General features: G+C 36.3%; 3 protein-coding genes across 8 annotated transcripts in view; 2 read left to right on the top strand and 1 right to left on the bottom strand.

The window, feature by feature from the left end:
- Positions 1 to 15,437, top strand: part of LOC145237745 (DNA polymerase theta-like) — a 48,782-nt gene extending 33,345 nt beyond the window's left edge. For 3 of the 6 annotated variants that reach the window (XM_080100720.1, XM_080100718.1, XM_080100722.1), the window contains 14 exons: positions 266 to 358; positions 462 to 616; positions 682 to 777; positions 4,255 to 4,359; positions 4,416 to 4,562; positions 6,484 to 6,589; positions 6,679 to 6,829; positions 6,895 to 7,051; positions 7,261 to 7,458; positions 12,894 to 13,049; positions 13,926 to 14,001; positions 14,070 to 14,270; positions 14,348 to 14,496; positions 14,887 to 15,437. In XM_080100720.1, coding sequence (XP_079956846.1) covers positions 266 to 358; positions 462 to 616; positions 682 to 777; positions 4,255 to 4,359; positions 4,416 to 4,562; positions 6,484 to 6,589; positions 6,679 to 6,829; positions 6,895 to 7,051; positions 7,261 to 7,458; positions 12,894 to 13,049; positions 13,926 to 14,001; positions 14,070 to 14,270; positions 14,348 to 14,496; positions 14,887 to 15,279 — 2,183 coding nt within the window. In that variant the 3' untranslated portion in view covers positions 15,280 to 15,437. Of the gene's footprint in view, positions 1 to 265; positions 359 to 461; positions 617 to 681; positions 778 to 4,254; positions 4,360 to 4,415; positions 4,563 to 6,483; positions 6,590 to 6,678; positions 6,830 to 6,894; positions 7,052 to 7,260; positions 7,459 to 12,893; positions 13,050 to 13,925; positions 14,002 to 14,069; positions 14,271 to 14,347; positions 14,497 to 14,886 lie in introns of those variants that run through there. The other 3 variants (XM_080100719.1, XM_080100721.1, XM_080100723.1) reach the window with 3 other exon arrangements.
- On the bottom strand, positions 7,528 to 10,384 carry LOC145237750 (zinc finger protein 862-like). Its single transcript, XM_080100732.1, has one exon. It carries the CDS (start codon positions 10,210 to 10,212, stop codon positions 8,065 to 8,067), a length of 2,148 nt encoding a protein of 715 aa, XP_079956858.1. The 5' UTR covers positions 10,213 to 10,384; the 3' UTR covers positions 7,528 to 8,064.
- Positions 15,438 to 15,511: 74 nt separating the features above from the next.
- LOC145237748 (uncharacterized) lies at positions 15,512 to 20,497 on the top strand. Its single transcript, XM_080100730.1, has 12 exons — positions 15,512 to 17,105; positions 17,892 to 18,046; positions 18,134 to 18,432; positions 18,499 to 18,544; positions 18,628 to 18,662; positions 18,750 to 18,807; positions 18,883 to 18,929; positions 19,222 to 19,301; positions 19,359 to 19,538; positions 19,633 to 19,731; positions 19,792 to 19,931; positions 19,991 to 20,497. The coding sequence occupies exons 1-12, from the start codon at positions 16,987 to 16,989 to the stop codon at positions 20,116 to 20,118; spliced, it is 1,386 nt and encodes a 461-aa protein (XP_079956856.1). The 5' UTR covers positions 15,512 to 16,986; the 3' UTR covers positions 20,119 to 20,497.
- Positions 20,498 to 20,517: the final 20 nt, after the last annotated feature.

Raw genomic sequence — 20,517 nt, 5'->3', positions numbered from 1 at the left:
AACCACTTCTAGTTTAGCTTGGCTTCTTTTTTTGCTGGATCTTGAATGTTACTTTAGTTTTATTACCATAATCAAATTGTACTTTAATGTAAAACTGATTAGGGTGTCTATTTTTAATTATCTATAGGAAAAATCAGGATTTATAAAAAAGCTTGTAATAACAAAACAGCTTGCAGTGTGTAAATTTTATTATGTAACCACAAACAAAAATGAAAATCGGTGTTTACTCTTGTCATCTTTACTAAAACTTTTATGTTTTTTTTAGAACGAGACCAAAATCTGCTTGAAAACACATCTATTTGTGAAAGGCAACACCAAAACACAAATGCAGGAGGACATAATCTTAAACCAAGTTGTGGTATTAAAAGTTAATTCATATTTTGTATTGCCAGTAATTCATATTTTGTAGTGCCAGTAATTCATATTTTTGTATGCCAGTGTATTGTATTTTTTGTGTTTAGATGTCCAAGAGTGTGTTGCAAACATCACAGACCATATGGAATCTTTATCAATGAATGAATCAAATGATCGTTCAGATCAATTAAAAAACTGCGAAAGTATAAGTGCTTCTGCCCTAGAGAATTCCACTGACATGTTTGACAAATCTGATGTGGATGTGAGTAACCTTGAAATTTGTTTTGTGTTATTTGCTAATCCAGTAATGAACTATAAAAACAACAGGACTTTTTAACATCCGGCGAGGAACATTGTACTCAACTTCAGGATGTTCTTATGAAACTATCCAACCAAAAGTCTTTTGCAATTTGTTTATTGCAAGTAAGTTTTACCTTCTGAAAACGTTCAATTATAGAAGATTCCAGGTAAAGTGTTACCAATTTTTTTAAAGTTTTGATGTGATTAACCAGATTAAATCTGTCTTAATGTACAAATTCAGTTTTAGAATTAAATCAGTGCTTACACCACAGGGTTGAACATGATGTCACACTTCGCTTAATTTACAATCTGTACAATGTTATAAGAAAGTTAAATGTAACACATTTTTCAAAATGTCACGTTGTTGAGGCAATAATAACAGTTATTGTCAATCTATGCTCTCGATACTTTCCTTAAAACAACTACTGCAACCTTCAAAAAGCAGTTAACATTTCTGTTATTCAAACAAGTTGCTCATTTCATTATTTTGATTATGTGATTTAGCTTTATCCAACCTATACAAATGTTATGATTTGGAATTCACAATCCCAAAGCAACCAAACAAAATACTGTAAACTGTATCCAGTTTGTTTGAAGTCATTAGTTATGGGTCCCCTTCCCTGAAGGGGACACATATTGTTTTTGTCCGTATTTTCTTTTTTCTGTCTAACGCTGGTTTGTAACGCTCGTTTGGTAAAGAACGAGGGCTTCAAATTTGGACACATGTTAGTTATTAATCCAAACTTGATCCTCCAGAAGTTTGACCCCGAATTACCCAGCGGTTTACCCACAGGCCCCCGAAACGTAAAATTTTTAACACTGGTTTTGTAACGCTAGTTTGGTAAAGAAAGAGTGCTTCAAATTTAATCAAATTTGGACACATGTTAGTTATAAATCCAAACTTGATCCTCCAGAAGTTTGACCCCGAATTACCCAGCGGTTTACCCACAGGCCCCCGAAACGTAAATGTGTCTAACGCTCGTTTGGTCAAGAAAGACAATGTAGGCAGAAGTCCCAAGAGAGTAACTCACTGGTTTACGATAGCAGGAGGGCTCAGCTTGACGTCGGACAGACGATTTACAAGACATCGTTTCGGTGATTAGAAATCAGCTGTTTTGCACAGCAATGCTATTTCGTTTTATTAAGTTATTACTCACAATTTCAGTTTTGGCAAAGGTTTCACACCTATGACGTGATTTAAACCTAATAAGCGTGCTTCGGTTTCGTACATGTCAAGCAAAACTTTGTTAATCAAAATAAAGATTTAAATGCTCGTTGTCAGGTTGGCCGCCGCATGATCTCGGGTTACTTAAAGTCAACTAGTAGGTATTACTAACACAGTTCAGAACTTTCTTTCGTCATTACGTAGCGTTTTTTTGCAATCAATTTAGGAATCAATACTCACGGCATGTATGAATAAGGTTAAACAGTGTTGTTGAACACTAAGGACAGCATGCTATTGAAAACGGTGTCGAAAGGTCAAACAGTCGTTTGGCGTGTGCACCCTGAGAGGTTACTACAGATCCATGGTACTCGTTTTGCGAAACAAAGTTAAATGAAAAACAATTTGTTATGTATATATACACTTGTAGCAAAAGTGTCTGTAACACAACTGTTATAGCTTTCTAGAAAAAAAATGTGTTTAAAATGTGACCTTGGATGACAATATCTGGGTCAAAGCAAGAGAATCAATTGAAATTATTTTTTTAGTTCTTTTTTAATGTTTTTGTAATTATATGACAATAATAGTGCAAAAAGAATACGAACAAAAATTTTTTATTGTTGGGTTAATGCTTTCTAAAAATTTGTCCTTAAAAATCTAAAAATTACCGCAACGTTTGTTTACCGTAAATCCGCACAAACACGCGTGTGGGGACCCATTCGTTTTTGTTTACAAAAACAATCATATGTGTAGATCAAATGATGCGTATAGCAAATTGGTAAATATCATATAGAATATATAAAATGTAAGTATATCAGAAAGCCACCATTCTAGTTTAACACTAGTATTGCATTTGTTATGGTGTAACAATCCTAAAATCCGGTCTTCACATGCAAATCTATCTGCTTTCTAATTACTGTTTTAATGAGATCAAACAAGCTATTACAGACGAATCCGGTCAATCGCATCATCGATTTGCCAAGACATTTGATGTGATTAACTGGATTATGCGCTAATCCGGTTGCTATGTAAATAGTACATGCCGTTAACATAAGTGCTTATGGACACTTTCCTAGCTAAAATAAAGTTGCAGTGATGCTCAACAACGGCTACAGAGCAGTATTTTCTCTATTTTGTTGCCGAGAACACATAGAAGTACTCTTACATAAAAATAGATTATCTCACATGGTGCAGAACATGATGTCACGCTAACTGTCTTGGCTATGGTGCAATTGCCCAAGTGTGTTGAAGAAACAGTTGCAATACACACACACTCTTTATTTGGCCACCACTTCGCTTGATTTTTGCTTTCTTTTGCAGCCAGATCTGTTTTAAAAGATGTGTTACATACATCGTAGCCAGGGGCATATCCTGAAATTTTAGAAGTGTGTAAGCATGCCAAAACCTGAAAATACAAGACCAAAACCTGGTCTTACAACTTTGGCACATTCTACAGCCCAAGGGCGCTAAGGCAAGCTGCATCACTTTCTATTGTAACCAGTAATCCAACTGACGAAAAGAATAATTAATTTTAGCAAAACCTTTGCAGACTCAGAACTATAGCTCCAAGATTCGCGTGGCTGTCATGTGCTGAACATACGATCGTTGCTTCAAAAATTGAAACCAGCAACAACTGGTAGAGGAATAAATGCCTTTCTAAATCAGTGATTCACCTGTTAAGTTGCACAAGGTCACAGAGAGAAGACATAAATTAAGCCTAGCATTGGTACTTTACCAACTACATGAACTGAACAACATAGTTTGATTACCTGCGATCTAACATTTGTGACCACTATTACGTGATTGGTGGGTCATAAACAATATGACAAGAAACGTTTTAAACCATTTGTTTTATATTTAACATTGTTCACATCTTAATACAGTTTGATACTTCGAATTTAGTGCAGTTCGCACTTAACAAACAATGACAATCAGTGTCTTTGCCGGAACATCACTTTCATAATTTTAACACATTGAACTCTTCATTTAAACACTTGTTATATCACTATTGGCGATAAGAAAGGCCAACAAAAAAGAAATAATGCGCACGGCTTTGAGATACGTCTCCTTGTTATCGTTCAGCAGTAAACAGGACGCATATTTAATCTCCTCATGTTTTTTAAAAGGGGGGTGTTCCAGAAATATTTACATGTAATTTATTTAAGAGCAACTGCAATTAGTCGTTAGAACGATAGTTTAAACAGATTATGTGATTAACCGGATTCGTCTGTACACACAAAAGTCAATATTGTTTTGACCTAACAAGTATATTTCATTTGTGATTAACAAACATAGAACTGAAACTTTTTGCAATTGTAAAGTAAAAAATCGGATTAGGTTGTGTAAACTGAGCCCTTTTCCGAAGTTTTAATCGCATTTTTAAACAGTAGAGAAATACTATGCAAATTAATTTTTACGTCAAGTTTAATTTTTTGTAGATTCAAATAAAAAAAGATCCTTTTGGTGAAACACCCTTGCAAACTCAACCAAGTGGAATAGCTCTATGTTGGTCTTCAGATCAAGTGCATTTTATAAACTTTGAAGTATACTTTGGATGTAACTGTTTGTTAAATCTGTTTGCTAAATAAATGTTTGTAAGGTTGACAGAGATAAACAAATGTGGCGTTCTACTAAGAATTTTTTCTCCAACCTAACGCAAAAGAGTGTGGTTATCACTTTGGGTGTTAAGGAATGCTACAAGACATTTGTGGAAAATTATGGAATTGAATTGCATTGCAACTGGCAGGTAGTGGACAGGACTTTGTTGGTATAAAATCAAGAACTAAAAAATTTACTTTGTAACATTCTTTGCTTTAATTTTGTATTTAATGTGCAATGCACACTTTTTTGTCTGTACAAAGCAGTGACTGTTCTGGTTCTTAAAGAAATAAGAATTGGTTCTTAAAAGAATAAGAATGGTGTCTTACTTTTTAATTGTTTTATACCTTCTTTATCCTGTTAACAGTAGCCCTTTGATGTTTTTGAAAGTAAACTTGTTACAAGATTTGTTGCTTGCAAACTAAAGTAATTATGGGTCCCCTTCCCTGAAGGGGACACATATTGATTTTACTCAAATTGTTTGTTTGTTTTTTCTTCTTTTTTTTTCTCCCCAAAGTTTGTCCGACTCGTTTTTCCATGAAATGTTTGATGGATTTCGATGAAATTTACACAGATGGTAGATATAGGTATGTAGATGTGCATCCCACTTTGTTTTTGTTGATAACCCCAGTATTTACCCCGCTAGCCCCCTTTTACCCCAAACTTTGTCCGACTCGTTTTGCCATCAAATGTTTAATGAATTTAGATGAAACTTACACAGATGGTAGGTATAGTTATGTAGATGTGCATCCCACTTGGTTTGTGATGATAACCCCACTTTTTATCCCGCTAGCCCCCTAAAATGTTTTTTTTTCACCCATAGTTTGTCCGACTCTTTTTTCCATCAAATGTATGATGGATTTGGGTGAAATTTGCACAGATGGTAGATATAGTTATGCAGATGTGCATCCCACTTTGTTTGTGTTGATAACCCCAGTACTTACCCCGCTAGCCCCCTAAAATGTTTTTTTACCCCGCAAAGTTTGTCCGACTCGTTTTGCCATCAAATTTTTAATGGATTCCGGTGAAACTTACACATATGGTAAAGATAGTTATGTAGATGTGCTTCCCACTTTGTTTGTGTTGATAACCCCAGTATTTACCCTGTTAACCCCTTAAAATGGGTGAGGTTTTAAACAGTGTCGGAATGGGCTGAAATTTGGATAGCTTGAAGAAGAGGCCATTTATAGGTGTTGATTGTTGTGTTCAACCCTGTAGTCCTAACATTTACCCCACAAGCCCCCAAAGTGTAAAACGTATTTGTATGTTATTGGGCACCACAAACGAAAGATTTATGTGGCCCAATAGTGTTACAAGGGCAACCAGTTGTGTGTTACTTGTGTTTGTGGGTTGCTTGTTGGACGTTTTTGTGGCATGGCAGTTAGGGGGTTGTTAACAGCCCTATGTAGTCAGAAGCATTAATGGTTGTTGCTCAAAACACCTCTAGTGGTCAAACCTTTAAACATTGGCGGATTGGGCTCAAATTTTGTAGTACTATTGATTGAATTATTGTGGTTTCATAGTATTATTATTTAAGCCCAGTGCTGATCACTGTGTTTTACCTTACAACACCCGACTTTCTCATGGTTATCTCTTGAAATGCATTATTTTCAACTTTGCATGTGTGGGGACCCATGAGTTTCTGCCTGCAGAAACAACTAAGGTTATAAAAGATGCTGGATAATGTGGGACCCAATATAAAATAAGCAGAGGAAATATATGAATGTTTTAAAATAGGTTATAGTGTATAGGCAATGACAAAATGTGCTAAGCCACCCTTCTAGTTTCTTGACTTTTCTTAAAATGGCAGTAAAAGTCTAAAGCACACAAAAAAATTATGCTATCATTGGCTGCAGATGAGGTGTGTATTTAAAACTTGAAATTTTATATCACCCTATATTGGATGCACAAGCAGATCTATTTTGAAAAATTTAACATAGTGTAAAAAATCTAGTATTTACAATCCTCATAGAAATTGCACTGGATCAAATTTCCAGTATTGCTAAAATAAAATGTAGTGACAGAAATTACTGCAATGAATGTTAATGAAAATCGTACTTGTTTTTTAGGATCCTTCGGTTGCTGCATGGGTGTTGGACAGTGAGCATCAAACTTTGTTGGAAGCACCAAAACCAGCAACATGTTTTAAAACTTATCACTACCCAGGAAAAACAGGTCTGTTTGTGAAATGTAAAGTTTTCACTCACAATTACGTATTAGTTCCTGATTAAACTTTCTAAAAAATGTTTTACACATGGTTATAGGACATCAAAAATGTAAGTGCACAAAACAATGCAGTGAAGTTTGTAAGCAAGCTCACTTTTCATTCTGCACTATGATGAAACTAAAGTCAAGTTTAGTTCTTAGGCGTGTTTGGGAATATTTTAATGATATTGAAATGAAACACTTGATAAGGTATGTGTGATTGAATCTTGTGATGTTAGATTTAGTTACATTTTGCCTAAAAATGAGATTCTTAGCATTGCACACCTGGAGATCAATGGTATATCCGTTCAACTGAGAGTGTTGGGCAACTACAAAGAAAAACTGGCAGATATTTTATTCCAGTTACAAAACATGGCTTGGTCTACTGTCGGACATAGGTTTAATTTGTACAATCCATCTGAGGTTTCTAAGGTAGGGTCTTAGTATGATATGGGGTATCAGTGTGATTTGCAAAGTTTTAAACAAAAAAATAAATGATTTTGCATTCTTCTAAGGTGTAATTAAAAGGTATGTGTTTTTATGGAAAAAAGTAACACAGTAACACTTTACTGTAAGATTTTTTAAGATTTACAATTTTTTTCACTTACTGGTATGTATTGTTGGTCACATTCTTTCTGTAGGTGGTATTTGAGAAGTTGAGCTTCCATGGGCAGAATGACATTGGCAATAAATATGTAGTTGGTCACCATGGTAAAGCATGTGTGAAACATAAAAGTACAAACAAGTTGGCTCTACAAAGACTCAGCAAGTTTCCCAGTGTTTGTGTTTTGGCCCAAATCATTATGAATTGGAGATCAGTCTCACATTGTTTACACAAGGTTACAATTTTATTTCAATATCTTTCAATATCTGTACCATTTCCTGATAAAAACTTCAAGTTTTTGGCATACTTTTTGTTGCTAATTATGGGTCCCTTTCCCTGAAGGGGACACATATTGATTTTACTCAAATTGTTTGTTTGTTTTTTCTTCCCAAAGTTTGTCCGACTCGTTTTTTCATCAAATGTTTGATGGATGTGGCTAAAACTTATACAGATGGTAGATATAGTTATGTAAATTTGCATCCCACTTTGTTTATCCTGATAACCCCAGTATTTACCCCGCTAACCCCCCAAAATGGGTGAGTTTTTAAACAGTGTCAGAATTGGCAAAAATTTGGATAGCTTGTAGAGTATGCCATTTATAGGAGTCGATTGTTGTGTTTAACCCTGTAGCCCTAACATTTACCCCACAAGCCCCCAAAGTGTAAAATGTATTTGTATGTTACTGGACACCCCAAAGAAAGATTTATGTGGCGCAATAGTGTTACAAGGGCAACCAGTAGTACAGGGGTGCAAAAATTTTTTTTAAGTTTGGTAGCGCACAGAAATTTTTGGTAGCACGAGTTTTTAAGCTTTGTCGTACATAATAACAAGAACATTGTGCTTAGTAATGCATGGGTGTGCGTCTTGATTCGTGCCATAGTCTGATACTTTCACATGGATTAAATTTTTTTACAGAAGCACCACTGAGGCCAATAAGCATCAGTGTGTCAAGGTTTGCTTGTGTTAATCTTGATCTTAGGTCTGTTTTGATGCAGTTCATTCTGCTAAATCCCCTTTCACAGCTTGCAGATGACGTTGGCAAAACCAAGACAATTGGCATCAGCTTGGATAAAACTGGGAATCGTTCAGGGCGCTGCATGACCTGTTGGCAAAGGTGGGGAAAGGACTGGTCCTTTCCCAGTACTTTTAATCGAAACCACTCATCAAGCAGCATTTCCTTTTTTAATGATTCAGTTGAAGCTCCCATGTTTGATAAGAGGGCCTTGAAATGATGTACTAGTTGATACAGCTCATCATCCCCATAATCTGAGAGTCTTTTTCCATCTGGCCATTTCATTGTGTCAAAAATTGATACATTCTGTGCCACTGTAGCCTCCAAGGTCTTAAAACGCTCTGTCAGACAAGCTTTTGCATCAGATAGAATAGTCTTTCTATCCTTTTGATAGTATGTTTCCGTTTCTACCCTTTCTAACTGGACTTCTTTAAATAAACCGGTAGAAGTAACTTCAGACAAAAAAAGACTCTCCATCTCCCCTGGGTTATGTTCTAACTTGCTTAAAAAAGAAATGGCATGGTTTACTGATGGTTTTATTTCTGACAACATCAGGGATTCCCTCTGAAACAGCAAAGAGAGTGGCCTTAGGACTGTTAAAAAGTCATGAAGAAAATGGCAGTACTTCAAAAACCTAAAGTTACAAATGGCTTTCAGCAGTCCTTTTGCTTTGGGGGCATAAGAACTGTCATTAGAACTGTCCTGCAAATGGAAGACTACAGCTTGCCTTTTTTTAAAAAAATTTTTTAAAAATGCTTGAAGTGCTTGTTCTTTGCTGACAACCCGTCTTACAGCATTGATGTCTTTTAGTTTTAGCAACTGTATTTGCAAAGCTGCTGCAGCTTTTTTCAACTGGGATGATCGCTTGGGTGAAGAGTGATAATAAATGTACAATCCTCTGAGGGTCGTCTCAACGTGTTGCATAAATGAAACTGTTTTTAAAGAATCTAGAACTGCAAGTTGAAGTCTATGGGCCACACAATGAATGACAACCAAATAGGGAATATATGCTGTTAATTTAGCAGCAACACCACCATGAGCACCCAGCATTGTTCTTGCTCCATCTGTTGCAAGACCCACCACTTTCCCTTTGTCAAATAGGTTTACTCCCAGTCGTAAGGAGAGGGAATTAAAAGCTGTCATATAGGCATCAGCAGTTTCATTTGGTAACTCCTCCAAACCTACAAAAGACTCTGCAACATGGCCCTCAGTAATATAGCGCATATACACAGCAACTGATGCTGTAACTGATATGTCAGTGGAACCATCAAGAAGAAGGCCTACACAAGGAGACTTTGAAATGTCTTCCATAAGTATCTTGCGAGTGGAAGAAGCAATGTTATAAATAAATTCTGTGCACATTGTCCTATTTACATATTTTTCTTTCACTGGAATTCCCAACTTTCTTATAAGTTCAATTTGCTTCTCAAAATCACTATATGGTTTATTCCAATAGGCAATAAAGTGAGCTGTAATAAAAAATTTCTTAAGGTTTTCCACCTCTTCCATGTCCATTTTCAACATACACTTAGCCATTGGTGTGGATTCCGGATTTTTCTGGGCCTTATACAGTCGTTCACAGTTTCTATGGGATACACTTCTTTCATGGATTTTGAAAGTTTCTCTTTTAAATGAATCTTTATAGCCCAAGACAAATTTTGAAGAGGTATCTGCTTGTGTCTTGAAGCTACAACACCAGTTGCATGTCACTTCCACTACTTGATTGTGGACACCTCTTTTAATTACAATCCAATCACCAAATTCTTTGGCATATGAAGCTTGAAAGTTACCAGGGCGGTAATGTTTGCTCCCATGCTGAACTGTTTTCTGCTTATCCCTCTCTTGATTGTTAACTATAGCCTGATCTTCTATACTTGTATTTTTCTCCTGGGGATCAGAAGTGCAAGGATTATTTGAATCACAATCATCTTTCCTTTTCTTTGTGAAAAACTTAATGAGTGTTTCTTGTCGCTTCATTTTGGAGGGAGGAGAAAAGTTCAACTTCAAAGACAAAGTATCGGATCTTCACATGCAAATAATCATGTCATTCGTCTCACAGCACTCATCTTGATTTTATATTGTGTAAGACAAAGCCCATTATGACGCGTGTTTGCGCATAATCAAGAAACAAAGGTTAACGAAAGTGATATTGTGGAAAACAAAGCCCATTATGACGCGTGTTTGCGCATATTAAAAAAAAACAAGTTTAGCGAAAGTCAAACTTTATAGTTGATACTCGCAATAACCAGCATTCCCACGCGGCAAAACGTAGAAAACTATTGTGTTTCTTGACCGGCTGATGCGGTGTAACGCCTTCCGTAGGCGTTGTTTACTATGATCTACATACGAGTGTGCGGTGTTGGTCTGCATGAACGCTGCAGGTATAATTCCAGTTATGAATGTATTTTCATCTTGGTTGATTTCATCTTAGTTGGTCGATTTGGCACCTACTCCGAAGCTAATATGTACAGCAAACGAGGCAGGCAACAGTGATTCAACTTTCGACGGGTTCACCACAGAGCCTGCATAGCTCAGTTGCTAGAACACAAGTCAGTGAAAGACTCCTGTCGTGGGTTTGAATCCCACCACAGGCTACATTTTCCTTGCCCAAGCTTTTTTTATGTGGGAATGCTTCGTGACTGGTTAGCCTCGTGACAGTCCTGGTGTACTGTGACTTATACATACCGAGTGCCGTATTTGCAGACGGCATGTTGTAATGTTTTGAAAAAAAGTCAATAATAAACACATACTAGTAGAAACTGAGTCAAAATACAGGACGGTCGTGAAAAAAATCGACCTGATAGTAAATTGTAAGCCGCCCTTGATTGGAACTGTAAAAAATGCAACATTGAATTGTGTGTTTTGCGAAGTACCTCACGTCAATTGAAAAATGTGACTTTAGGCGTTTTGCCGTCTTGTGAGTTTCGATCTATTTATGAGAGAGTATTTTATTTTATTATTTTCTGAAAGAGATGCATGGAGTGGGTCATCGTTCTATTTTGAGTCTTAAACTGCCAAATTAAAGTTATATGTCGGATAAAACTCAAGCGTCTGCTAAATGGACGTAAACTCAATTAGGTTGAACCATATTGACCTGAAGCTCTCGTTGCCATTTTTTTCTGTCTAATAACGTAAATATCGCGTCGTCAGCAACGAAGTCCGTAGGTCTGCTTCAAAACCTAAATGATTACATAAGATAGAGCAGAGGCGGAGATAGGGTGAAGAGTTTATTACTTTCGACGGCGTTGCAAATGTATGTGCGCCACGCCATGTGTGACATGTTGTCGCGTGCATGTGCATTGCAAGCCGTTTTCCGAACCACGTGATCGAGTGCACTCTACCCCTGGTGGTGCGCACATGTGACGTCCGATTCTGTACATGAGGTGTGAGACACATACAATCATTAACGAGAGAAAGGGCATCACTTTTTAGCTGACGAGGGTCATTTTGTTCAATTATAGATGGCTGAAATAGCACTCTGGCCACTGTTTTTAAAGCATACTGATAACCACATAAAAAGGTTTTGCAATCGTGTAAAGGCGATCAACCGATTTTGATTGCTGGCCAATTAATGTATGTTGGCAGATCGTTGCCTGCGCCGTATATCTTTTGCCAGTGGCACCACTGCTTTAGTATTTTATCAGCTACTATTATGACGGTGCAAGTCACGGTCGCGCACAACGATATTTTGGTCGCGCTTTTTGCACCCCTGCAGTAGTATGTTACTCGTTTGTGACTTTATGGGTTGCTTGGTGGACGTTTTTGTGCCATGGCAGTTAAGTCAGAAACATTAATGGTTGTTGCTTAAAACACCTAGTGGTCAAAATTGTAAACATTGGTGGATTGGGCTGAAATTGTGCAGAACTATTGATTGAGTCATTGAGGTTTCATATTTTTTAGTTTGTTTGTCGAACCCTATTAGTTACCCCACTAGCCCCCTAAAATGGGTTAACAGTGTCGGAATAGGCTAAAATTCGGGTAGCATGTGGACTATGCAATTTGTAGGTTTTGATTGATGTGTTTTACCTTGTAGCCCCAACAATTACTCAGCTAACCCTCTAAAACAAGTGAATTTAAAAAAAAAGGGCCCAATAAAATTTGTAAAGTTTATTGAACATACTATTTTAAGTCCTCAAATGTTATAATTTGCCCTGTATAACCACAATTTAACCAACTGGTCCCTAAAATGGGCTACCCTTTTAACAATGTTCAAATTAAATGAAAATTGGATAGCTTGTAGAATTTGCTGTTCATAGGTGTCTATTTTTTGTTTTACACCATGACGCCACTATTTACTCCTTCTTTTCTTTGAAAAAAAACGTAAAATAGGACATACTTCAAACAATATATTATTATTTAAGCCCAGAGCCGATTGCTCTGTTTTGCTTTACAACACCCAACTTTATAATGGTTGTCTACTTGTCTCTTGAAATGTATTATTTTCAACTTTGCATGCGTGGGGACCCATGAGTTTCTGCCTGCAGAAACAACTAACGTTATTAAAGACGATAGCTAATATGGGACCCAAAAACAAAATAAGCATAGGAAATTTGTTAATGTTTTAAAATAGGTTATAGTGTATGTGCACTGACAAAATGTGCTAAGCCACACTTCTAGTTTTTTTCTGCATTCTTCTCATAGCATGACATGTTTTGCAGGTTGTTTATCCTTTTTGCTCAGATTTTTTAAATTGCTTTGATGGGATTGCTCCTCATCACCCAGTATGTTCTATAAAAACTAGCACAGGAAGAGTGTCAATGGCTGAACCAAGTCTCCAAAATATTCCCAAAGCTTTTAATGTGTGCACAAGTTTGGTAAGTATTTATGGGTGCCCTTCCTACATTTTAATGTTTGTCTTGATAACCTCAGTATTTACTCCGCTAGCCCCCTGAAATGGGCGAATTTGTAAACACTATCAGAATTGGCTGAAAACAATGCCTAAAATAAAATTTGGATGTCTTGTACAATATGCCATTTATAGATGTTGACTGTTGTGTTCAACCCTGTAACCCCAACATTTACCCCACTAGGCCCCTATGTTGCGGGGCACCACAAAAGTTGCAAGGGCAACCAGACATATGTTACTTGTGTTGTACACTGTTGGTGGAACTTTTTGCGCCCTGGCAGTTAGGGGGTTGTCAAAAGCATTAAAGGCTGTTGCTCAAAACGTCTCCAGTGGTCAAAATTTTAAACGTTGGCTGATTGGGACAGAATTTCACTGGCCTGTTGAATAAGTCATTGTCAATTCATATTTTACTCGTTTGAGTGCAGAACCCCATCAGTTACCTCAACAGCCCCCTTAAATTGATGTTATTTAAACAGTGTTGGATTTAAATGATAGCTTATAGAATTTGCCATAAATTTGCACATCACTACCCAGTACTGATCACTGTGTTTTACCTTAAACCACCATATTTTGGCATAATTATTTTTTGAAATGCATTATTTTTAACTTTGCATGTGGGGAGACTCCTCTGAGTTCCTGCCTGCAGAACCAACTAAGGTTGTAAAAGATGGTAGCTAGTATGACACCCATTTAAGTATAGGGAATATTTTACTGTTTAAAAATAGCTTATAGTATATGTGCAAAAGATTATTCACATTAAGTATATAATGATAGAAGAATAAACCATATTTGTTTGTTGTAAGTTCATTAAAGTTTGTCAGTGATACACTGTCCTACTTTTTAGGAAACCAAGCAAATCAAAAATATGCCATCTAAAAACACATGTATCTCCATTCGTGAGCTATTTATTGCAGCAAAGGGTAATTAGCACAAAAGTAATAATTTCTTCATACATGTTGTTAACACATAAATTATGGTTATTGGACAGGTAATTTATTGCTGGCTGCTGATTACTCACAGTTGGAGCTTCGCATGATGGCACATCTTTCAAGTGATACAAACCTTAACCACCTATTTGATGATTCCAACACAGATGCTTTTTGTGAAATAGCACGAAGTTTATTTCACTTAAATCCATCACAAACTGTTACAACAGATGAAAGACAAAAAAGCAAGCAAGTTTGCTATGGTAAATATCTTTTTCCTATCTTGTTTGTGTTGAGTATTTTTAGGTGGAGTTGGAACTATGCTCTTTAAATCTTATAGGTATACTATACGGAATGGGCCCAACTTCACTTTCCGAACAAATTGACAGCTCTGAGGCTGAGGCACAAGCACTTATTGAAAATTTCTGGTTGCAGTATCCCTTATTGAAGTCATACCTTAATAAAGTAGTTGAAAATTGCAAGAAGGTTGTAAGTGCAACTTGTTTTTGTCTAGCTATCAAATAAACAGTGCAATGAATATTTAACATTATATACCATAACCTAAAAGGCAGCTGTTGAAATTAATGTTCGTAACATAGCAATAATTTTTTTTTAAAACAGAAACTTTACTACTCCTTATAAATGAAATAAATATTCCTAAAATTGTATCAAATTTGGTCTTGATTACTTTTACATGTCTACACCAATAGTTACCTAATTAATAGATAATATATCGTGCTGCTTTACATAAAATGTGCAGCATGTTTTTTCTGTTCACACATTAGCTCTGGTGTTGATGCCAACATGGTACTGCTTAAGTCCCCTACACAGGAGTGAAATGATGTATATTTTGCCAAGTTGAAATTGTTTTTTGTTCAGGGATATATTGAAACAATTTGTGGAAGAAGGAGAACAATACAACACATTAACAGTATGGATCTTAAAATACGCTCTGCTGCCGAGAGACAGGCTACCAACAGTACAATACAAGGGTCTGCAGCTGATCTTCTTAAGTCTGCAACCTCTAAAATACAACAAGATATAAAAAAACGTAACTGGGACATGTTTCGAACACATGAGCAACAAAATGGTCACCGTTGTTACATTGTTCATACTTTGCATGATGAGCTCATGTTTGAAGTAGACATTCGGTTGATAAAAGATGTTATTGAACTCGTTCAACATTGCATGGAACATGCTTTGCCACTAAAAACGAATTTAAAAGTTAAAGTAAGTGTTGGACATTCTTGGGAAACATTAAAACCTTGCTAAATAACTTGTGTTTAAAATATTTTTTCCTTACAAATGTTTTTATGTTGTTATTGTGAAAAACATTTATCAATCTGAAAAAATCTACATGTTGTAAATTGTGCAATAACATTTCAAGGTACAGAAATTTTGTATTAAATGAAACTTGCTAGCGCGCACAAGTCACGAGTCTGCTCCAGTTGTCATCTCAAAGCACTAAAGGATTCAAGGCTAGCCACGCCCGGTGGTAATCAAGTCTTTCGCCTTTTGATAAAAAAGCCGTTTTAGCAATGAAAATTATGGTCCGACTTTTATGCGAACTTCGTGAAATAACAGAATGCATGCAAATATAACTATATTAAATATTTACAGAAGGCAATCAATTCTTGGGTTTAGGACCACATGACTGCACTTGCACTTTGTAGTCCAAAGAGGATTATGTGAGAATTAGACCTGGCTTCTCAAGTTAAGAAGTATATTCTATTTTATTTCTCTTTGCGTAATGAAGAGACAACGGCAAAAAAATATTACAAAATATAAATAGCTTTGTTACACCCTATGAAGTTATTATTAATGTGCTTTTGACAGGGGTATTGATTTGAACAGCTTTTCCACACATGACATAAATACTCATCAGACAGCAGTGGTTGTGTATTTGCAAACAAAAGTTAAGGTAAAAGGGATTTTTTAATCAAGAAGTATTGGAACTGGACAACTCGTAGTCGGTAAGATACCGGATTCGGAACACTAACGGTCTCTGCTTGAATATATTCCTCCAGGTCACTTCGCATGTATACAAAAAGTAGAGTATCTTACAAACTTAGTTGACGAAAAGTGAGCCACAGCTAGATGTACAATGTCCTTTATGACGCGTATATCCGCCTAGGTTTAGATAAGAGTTAATAGTCATTTTATTGAGAACATGTTGGCTGAAAGTTTTGGTAAGGATTTAGGCAACCTAAAACAGTCAGTGAACTAAAGGTGTCGTTTATTTACTACTTGTAAACAAAATTAGGACCTAAATTACTACTTCAATTTACGATCGAATAGAAATAGATTTTATACCTAAACCAGAATTCGTTGCAGTACTTTGTTGGTGCCTGGGCCAATTTAAGTGGGACTATTCTAGTGGTTCTGAAATTCTAGGTAACCTTGTTCATATAGGCTATAAACCTAAAATTGTAATATAAATTAAAACATTGATTGCTGTTGTTTAAACGTTTGTCTACAAACCAATAAATTTACGTACATTTGAAATAAAACAACGGATATACATTTTCGTAAAAGACATAGAGGCGGTGTTTCCGACCCAATTTCTTAAAGATTGTGGCAAATAAGTCCATGTGTGGCTTATACGGCAGGTACCTTCATTGCCAGCAGCAGGCTGAAAAAGAATAACACGTTTTAGTTGTTGGCAAGTGAACAAATCTTTAGCGTGACAAAAAAAACTGTTGCAAATTGAAATTATCGACCAGCAGTCACGTTCCTAGAAAACTGCCAGCTATTGCGATGGGTTGTGATTAATTGCTAGTTTGCATTGACTGGCATTTCCTTCATCGCCCCTGCCTCCATAACATAACAACAACCATCCTGGCCGTAGCGCTTGTAATTTGACTTATTTTCAGGTAAGTTTCGGAACTTACAGATAAGGGCACAAAGCGACTTGCTTTGAAACCAAGTAACTGTTTTGACCAAACGTTACTGGTTTTTGTAAGATTATAAGCAGTAGCAATGACTTCTTTATTGGATTTGGATTTAAGTTTCCTCTCAAATGAAGAAATCCTGCACATTAAAGAAGTGCTACTTCGATCCAAAGGTCAAGTTGAACATGGTGCTGATGTTCTTGACCGGTAAGCTATTAATTGTGCCTGTTTTTTTGTTTTTTAAACTTAACTGTAAATCTTTATAGGTTATAGGCTACGTGTGTGTTATTAAACGTTTTATTTAAAAGATAAACGAATGTGTAAAGCCATAGAAGATCGTCATGTGTGGTGCGGGCGGATATCCCAAATTGACATCCTTGCAACTGCACAACGTAAAAGCTTTGGTTGAAAATCAATCTTTTATTTATGAAATCACAGATGCATGTGTTTTCCCCAACACAAAAATGCTGCCTACGTTTAAAGTTTAAAAAATGCAGCTCCACACACCAGTGCCGGATTAAGGGTCTGCCCGCCTGTAGGCACATTTTATAAGTGGCCCGAAAATCAGGGTTGCCAACTAAAAAATTAGAATTATCATTGTTGCCAAATCTTGTCACAAAGATCGCTGTTGCAACTATAACTCAGGGTAGGCCTACCGTGCAAAAACTTGGTCATATGCCTAACTAAATTACAACTTTGCGCGTTTTTGCGATTGAAAACGTGTTAACTAGTTTTCGGAGGTCAATCTTACGGAGTAGATCGCTTTCAATACACAAAATAACTATTTTGAAAACATAACTAAATTTCTAATGATTTTAAAGTGGCTTGGATTTTTGACTGGCTAGATCGTCACTAGCATTTTTAATAGAATTTATTGATTTTTGGGCACAAAACTGTTTATTTTTTAATTTATCTCCAACATTTCACCGACTTTGCATGATGTTTGAGATTTTTTAACCCAAAGATTTTCAAGATATAATAATCTTATCTTAGAACAGAGGATTTACATCATAAGTCGGACGATATCATTCAGATCATGTGGAAAGAAAGACACCACGTTACTAAGTATTTGTCGGGTTACGACATCGTGACTGCAGCTTTGCCAAAATTCGACTATAGCGCAACCGACACCTGCATAAAAAATGACGGTAGGCTACGTAATGTTTGTTTTTTTCTGTCATATTGTCCATTGCATTTTTTTAAGAACTGCAGTAAACAAAAACGACTCTTTTTAGAAACTGCATCCAGTCCAGAAAAACAGAACGAAGACCGGAATAGCAGCATTTCAAATCACATTTTCCAAGCAGTTCTTAACGATATTTTAGAAGAAATTGAAAAGCAAGTAAAGGAAAACAATGGCGATGAGGTTGTGGGCGGCAGTGATTCGTGCGAGGGTGATGTGTTTGTACCTGACGATAAATCACCACGCGACGTCCAAAACACGTCAGCTAAAGTTGAACGGAAAGAGTCTTGGTTGGCCAAAAAACTGAAGTGGACAAAAAGTAAAGATGAAACAGATGAAAAAATGTCTATCGTAAGTAAGAGTCGGCCAAAAATTCACTTTAAAAGCGTTGTGTTAAATTCATCTGTACTGTTGCAGCCAAGCTCAGCTGAGGCAAACAGCGCATCAAAACATTCTTCATCAGGTTCGTTGGATAAATTTACATAAAATTAAATTATTTTTATTGACTGGATGTTGTTCCGTTTGATGAAAAAATGTTTAAAACAGGCGATGAAACGCAGACAGACATGAAACCAAATGAGGTTTGTTGCCAAAATATAAAACATAGCCTAGCCTATGTTGCTAAAAAATCACAGGGCCAGTAAGTGATTTTGTCCAATGCTTTTCAGGAAACAAACTTGGAGTCATCCGATTCTTCCTCACAGCAAAGTATGGGCATTGAGACAGGTAAAACAACACTATTGTATAAAGAAATCGTCGGAATGAAGTTTCTTTCCTAACCTATCAAACCGATTTTTTTAGTTTCCAAAACCGTGGAGTTGAAAACCAATGAAGGTGTGGAAGCCGATGTGAGTAATTAGCCTACCTAAGGGATTGGCAACACTTTGCTGCAACCCTAAAAGTGAAACCAAACTATACCATGATTAGCCTAAGCTGAATAATATTCTGATTGGTAAATACAAATGTTTGTGCCACGTAGAAACCTGCAACTCACTTCACAATATAGTCATTATAATTATTTAAAATTGAATGCAGGAAAACTATAAAGTAAAAACTTATGCCTACATAGCTTATGTTTTTGTCAACTCTATTTTTTCGCTTGACATGTTTGATTTTCATTTTATGTATTATCTGTTACAGACGTCTGGAATGCTTGACATATCAATAACTTATTTTCCTGCCGAACAAAAAATTAAAACGCCTTGTCCGCAACCAAGAAGGTACCAAAAAAATAGACTCGGTCATACCGAAAATAATTTACATTTATTTTAAAACAGCCGGTCTTCAAAAAGTGAAAGCACTGACGTAATTAGCCGAAAAGACTATGTTTTGCTAACTGGATCCAAACTTTCAATTCTCAAAGGAAATGAAAGTGGTGCCAGGGAAGAAGACGATGGAGAACTCCACATCGAAATTCGTGGTGCACACGATCTTACACTTGCCAGTGGAATTTTAAAGTTTGTGTTCAAAACATTACTGAAAACATAAAAACATAATTGAAACATAATTAAAAAGTCCACATACAAAAATAAACTATCATTACTTGCTTAGGAACAAATCACGCACTTACGTAAAGTGCTACATGATACCAGACCGATTTCATGCTGCTAAGATGAGAAGCGTTGTAGTTAAAGAAACCAGCAGTCCCAAGTAAGGTTTTGGAAATGAACTTTAATTAGTAGGATGTCATTAAATATACTACATTTTCAGGTACAACCACCAGTTTATCTACCGAGGCTTTAACAAGAATGAGTTCGAGGGTCGCAGTTTTGAAATACTTGTCTGCGGACTTACGTATACCATTGGTAAAGCTGTAGTGGTTGGTGGAATTCGGTTGTGCAGTCGAAGCGGTAATGAGCAACAGTGACATGTCCATTCATAAAATACTCATTTTTCCGCATATTTGCAGAATCAAATGATCCAAAGTTAGGTTCAAATGAAAAAGAGCTGTCACTATGGAAACAAGCCTTCGAACATCCTTCTAAAGAGGCAACAGCTTTTCTGGCGCTGCGACAGAATATTAAACCAACTTACTAATAACGCGGGTTTACGCAAGTGTATAGCCTACATAACGCACGTTAACACTATTAAAAATCGATTCCACGTAATTCATGGCAAATTTGCCCAATCACTTATATTAGGTTAGGTGTAGTATTTGTGCATTCTTCCGAATATGCAAAAATATGTTTTTTCAGAAACTGTTAGAAAGGTTTAAAATCTTAGTAATCACAATACGTCGAGGTTTGAACATGTATAACAGTAGAGAACCGTATTGTGAATTTCCTTATAAAATGTGATCTGTTTCTGTGCGTTTATACTGTGATTCCATTTTAGTTCTTTGACATAAACATAACTCTTCGGCCTTAAGAGCAGCCCAGTAAAATTACAACAAAAATTATCTAGATTGGTATGTGGAAACCTCAATACAAGCAAAAT

The sequence above is a fragment of the Phallusia mammillata genome, chromosome 7 (assembly GCF_965637545.1).
Source record: "Phallusia mammillata chromosome 7, kaPhaMamm4.hap1.1, whole genome shotgun sequence".
Classification (NCBI taxonomy): domain Eukaryota; kingdom Metazoa; phylum Chordata; class Ascidiacea; order Phlebobranchia; family Ascidiidae; genus Phallusia; species Phallusia mammillata.
This window is presented reverse-complemented; position numbering and strand designations above follow the sequence as displayed.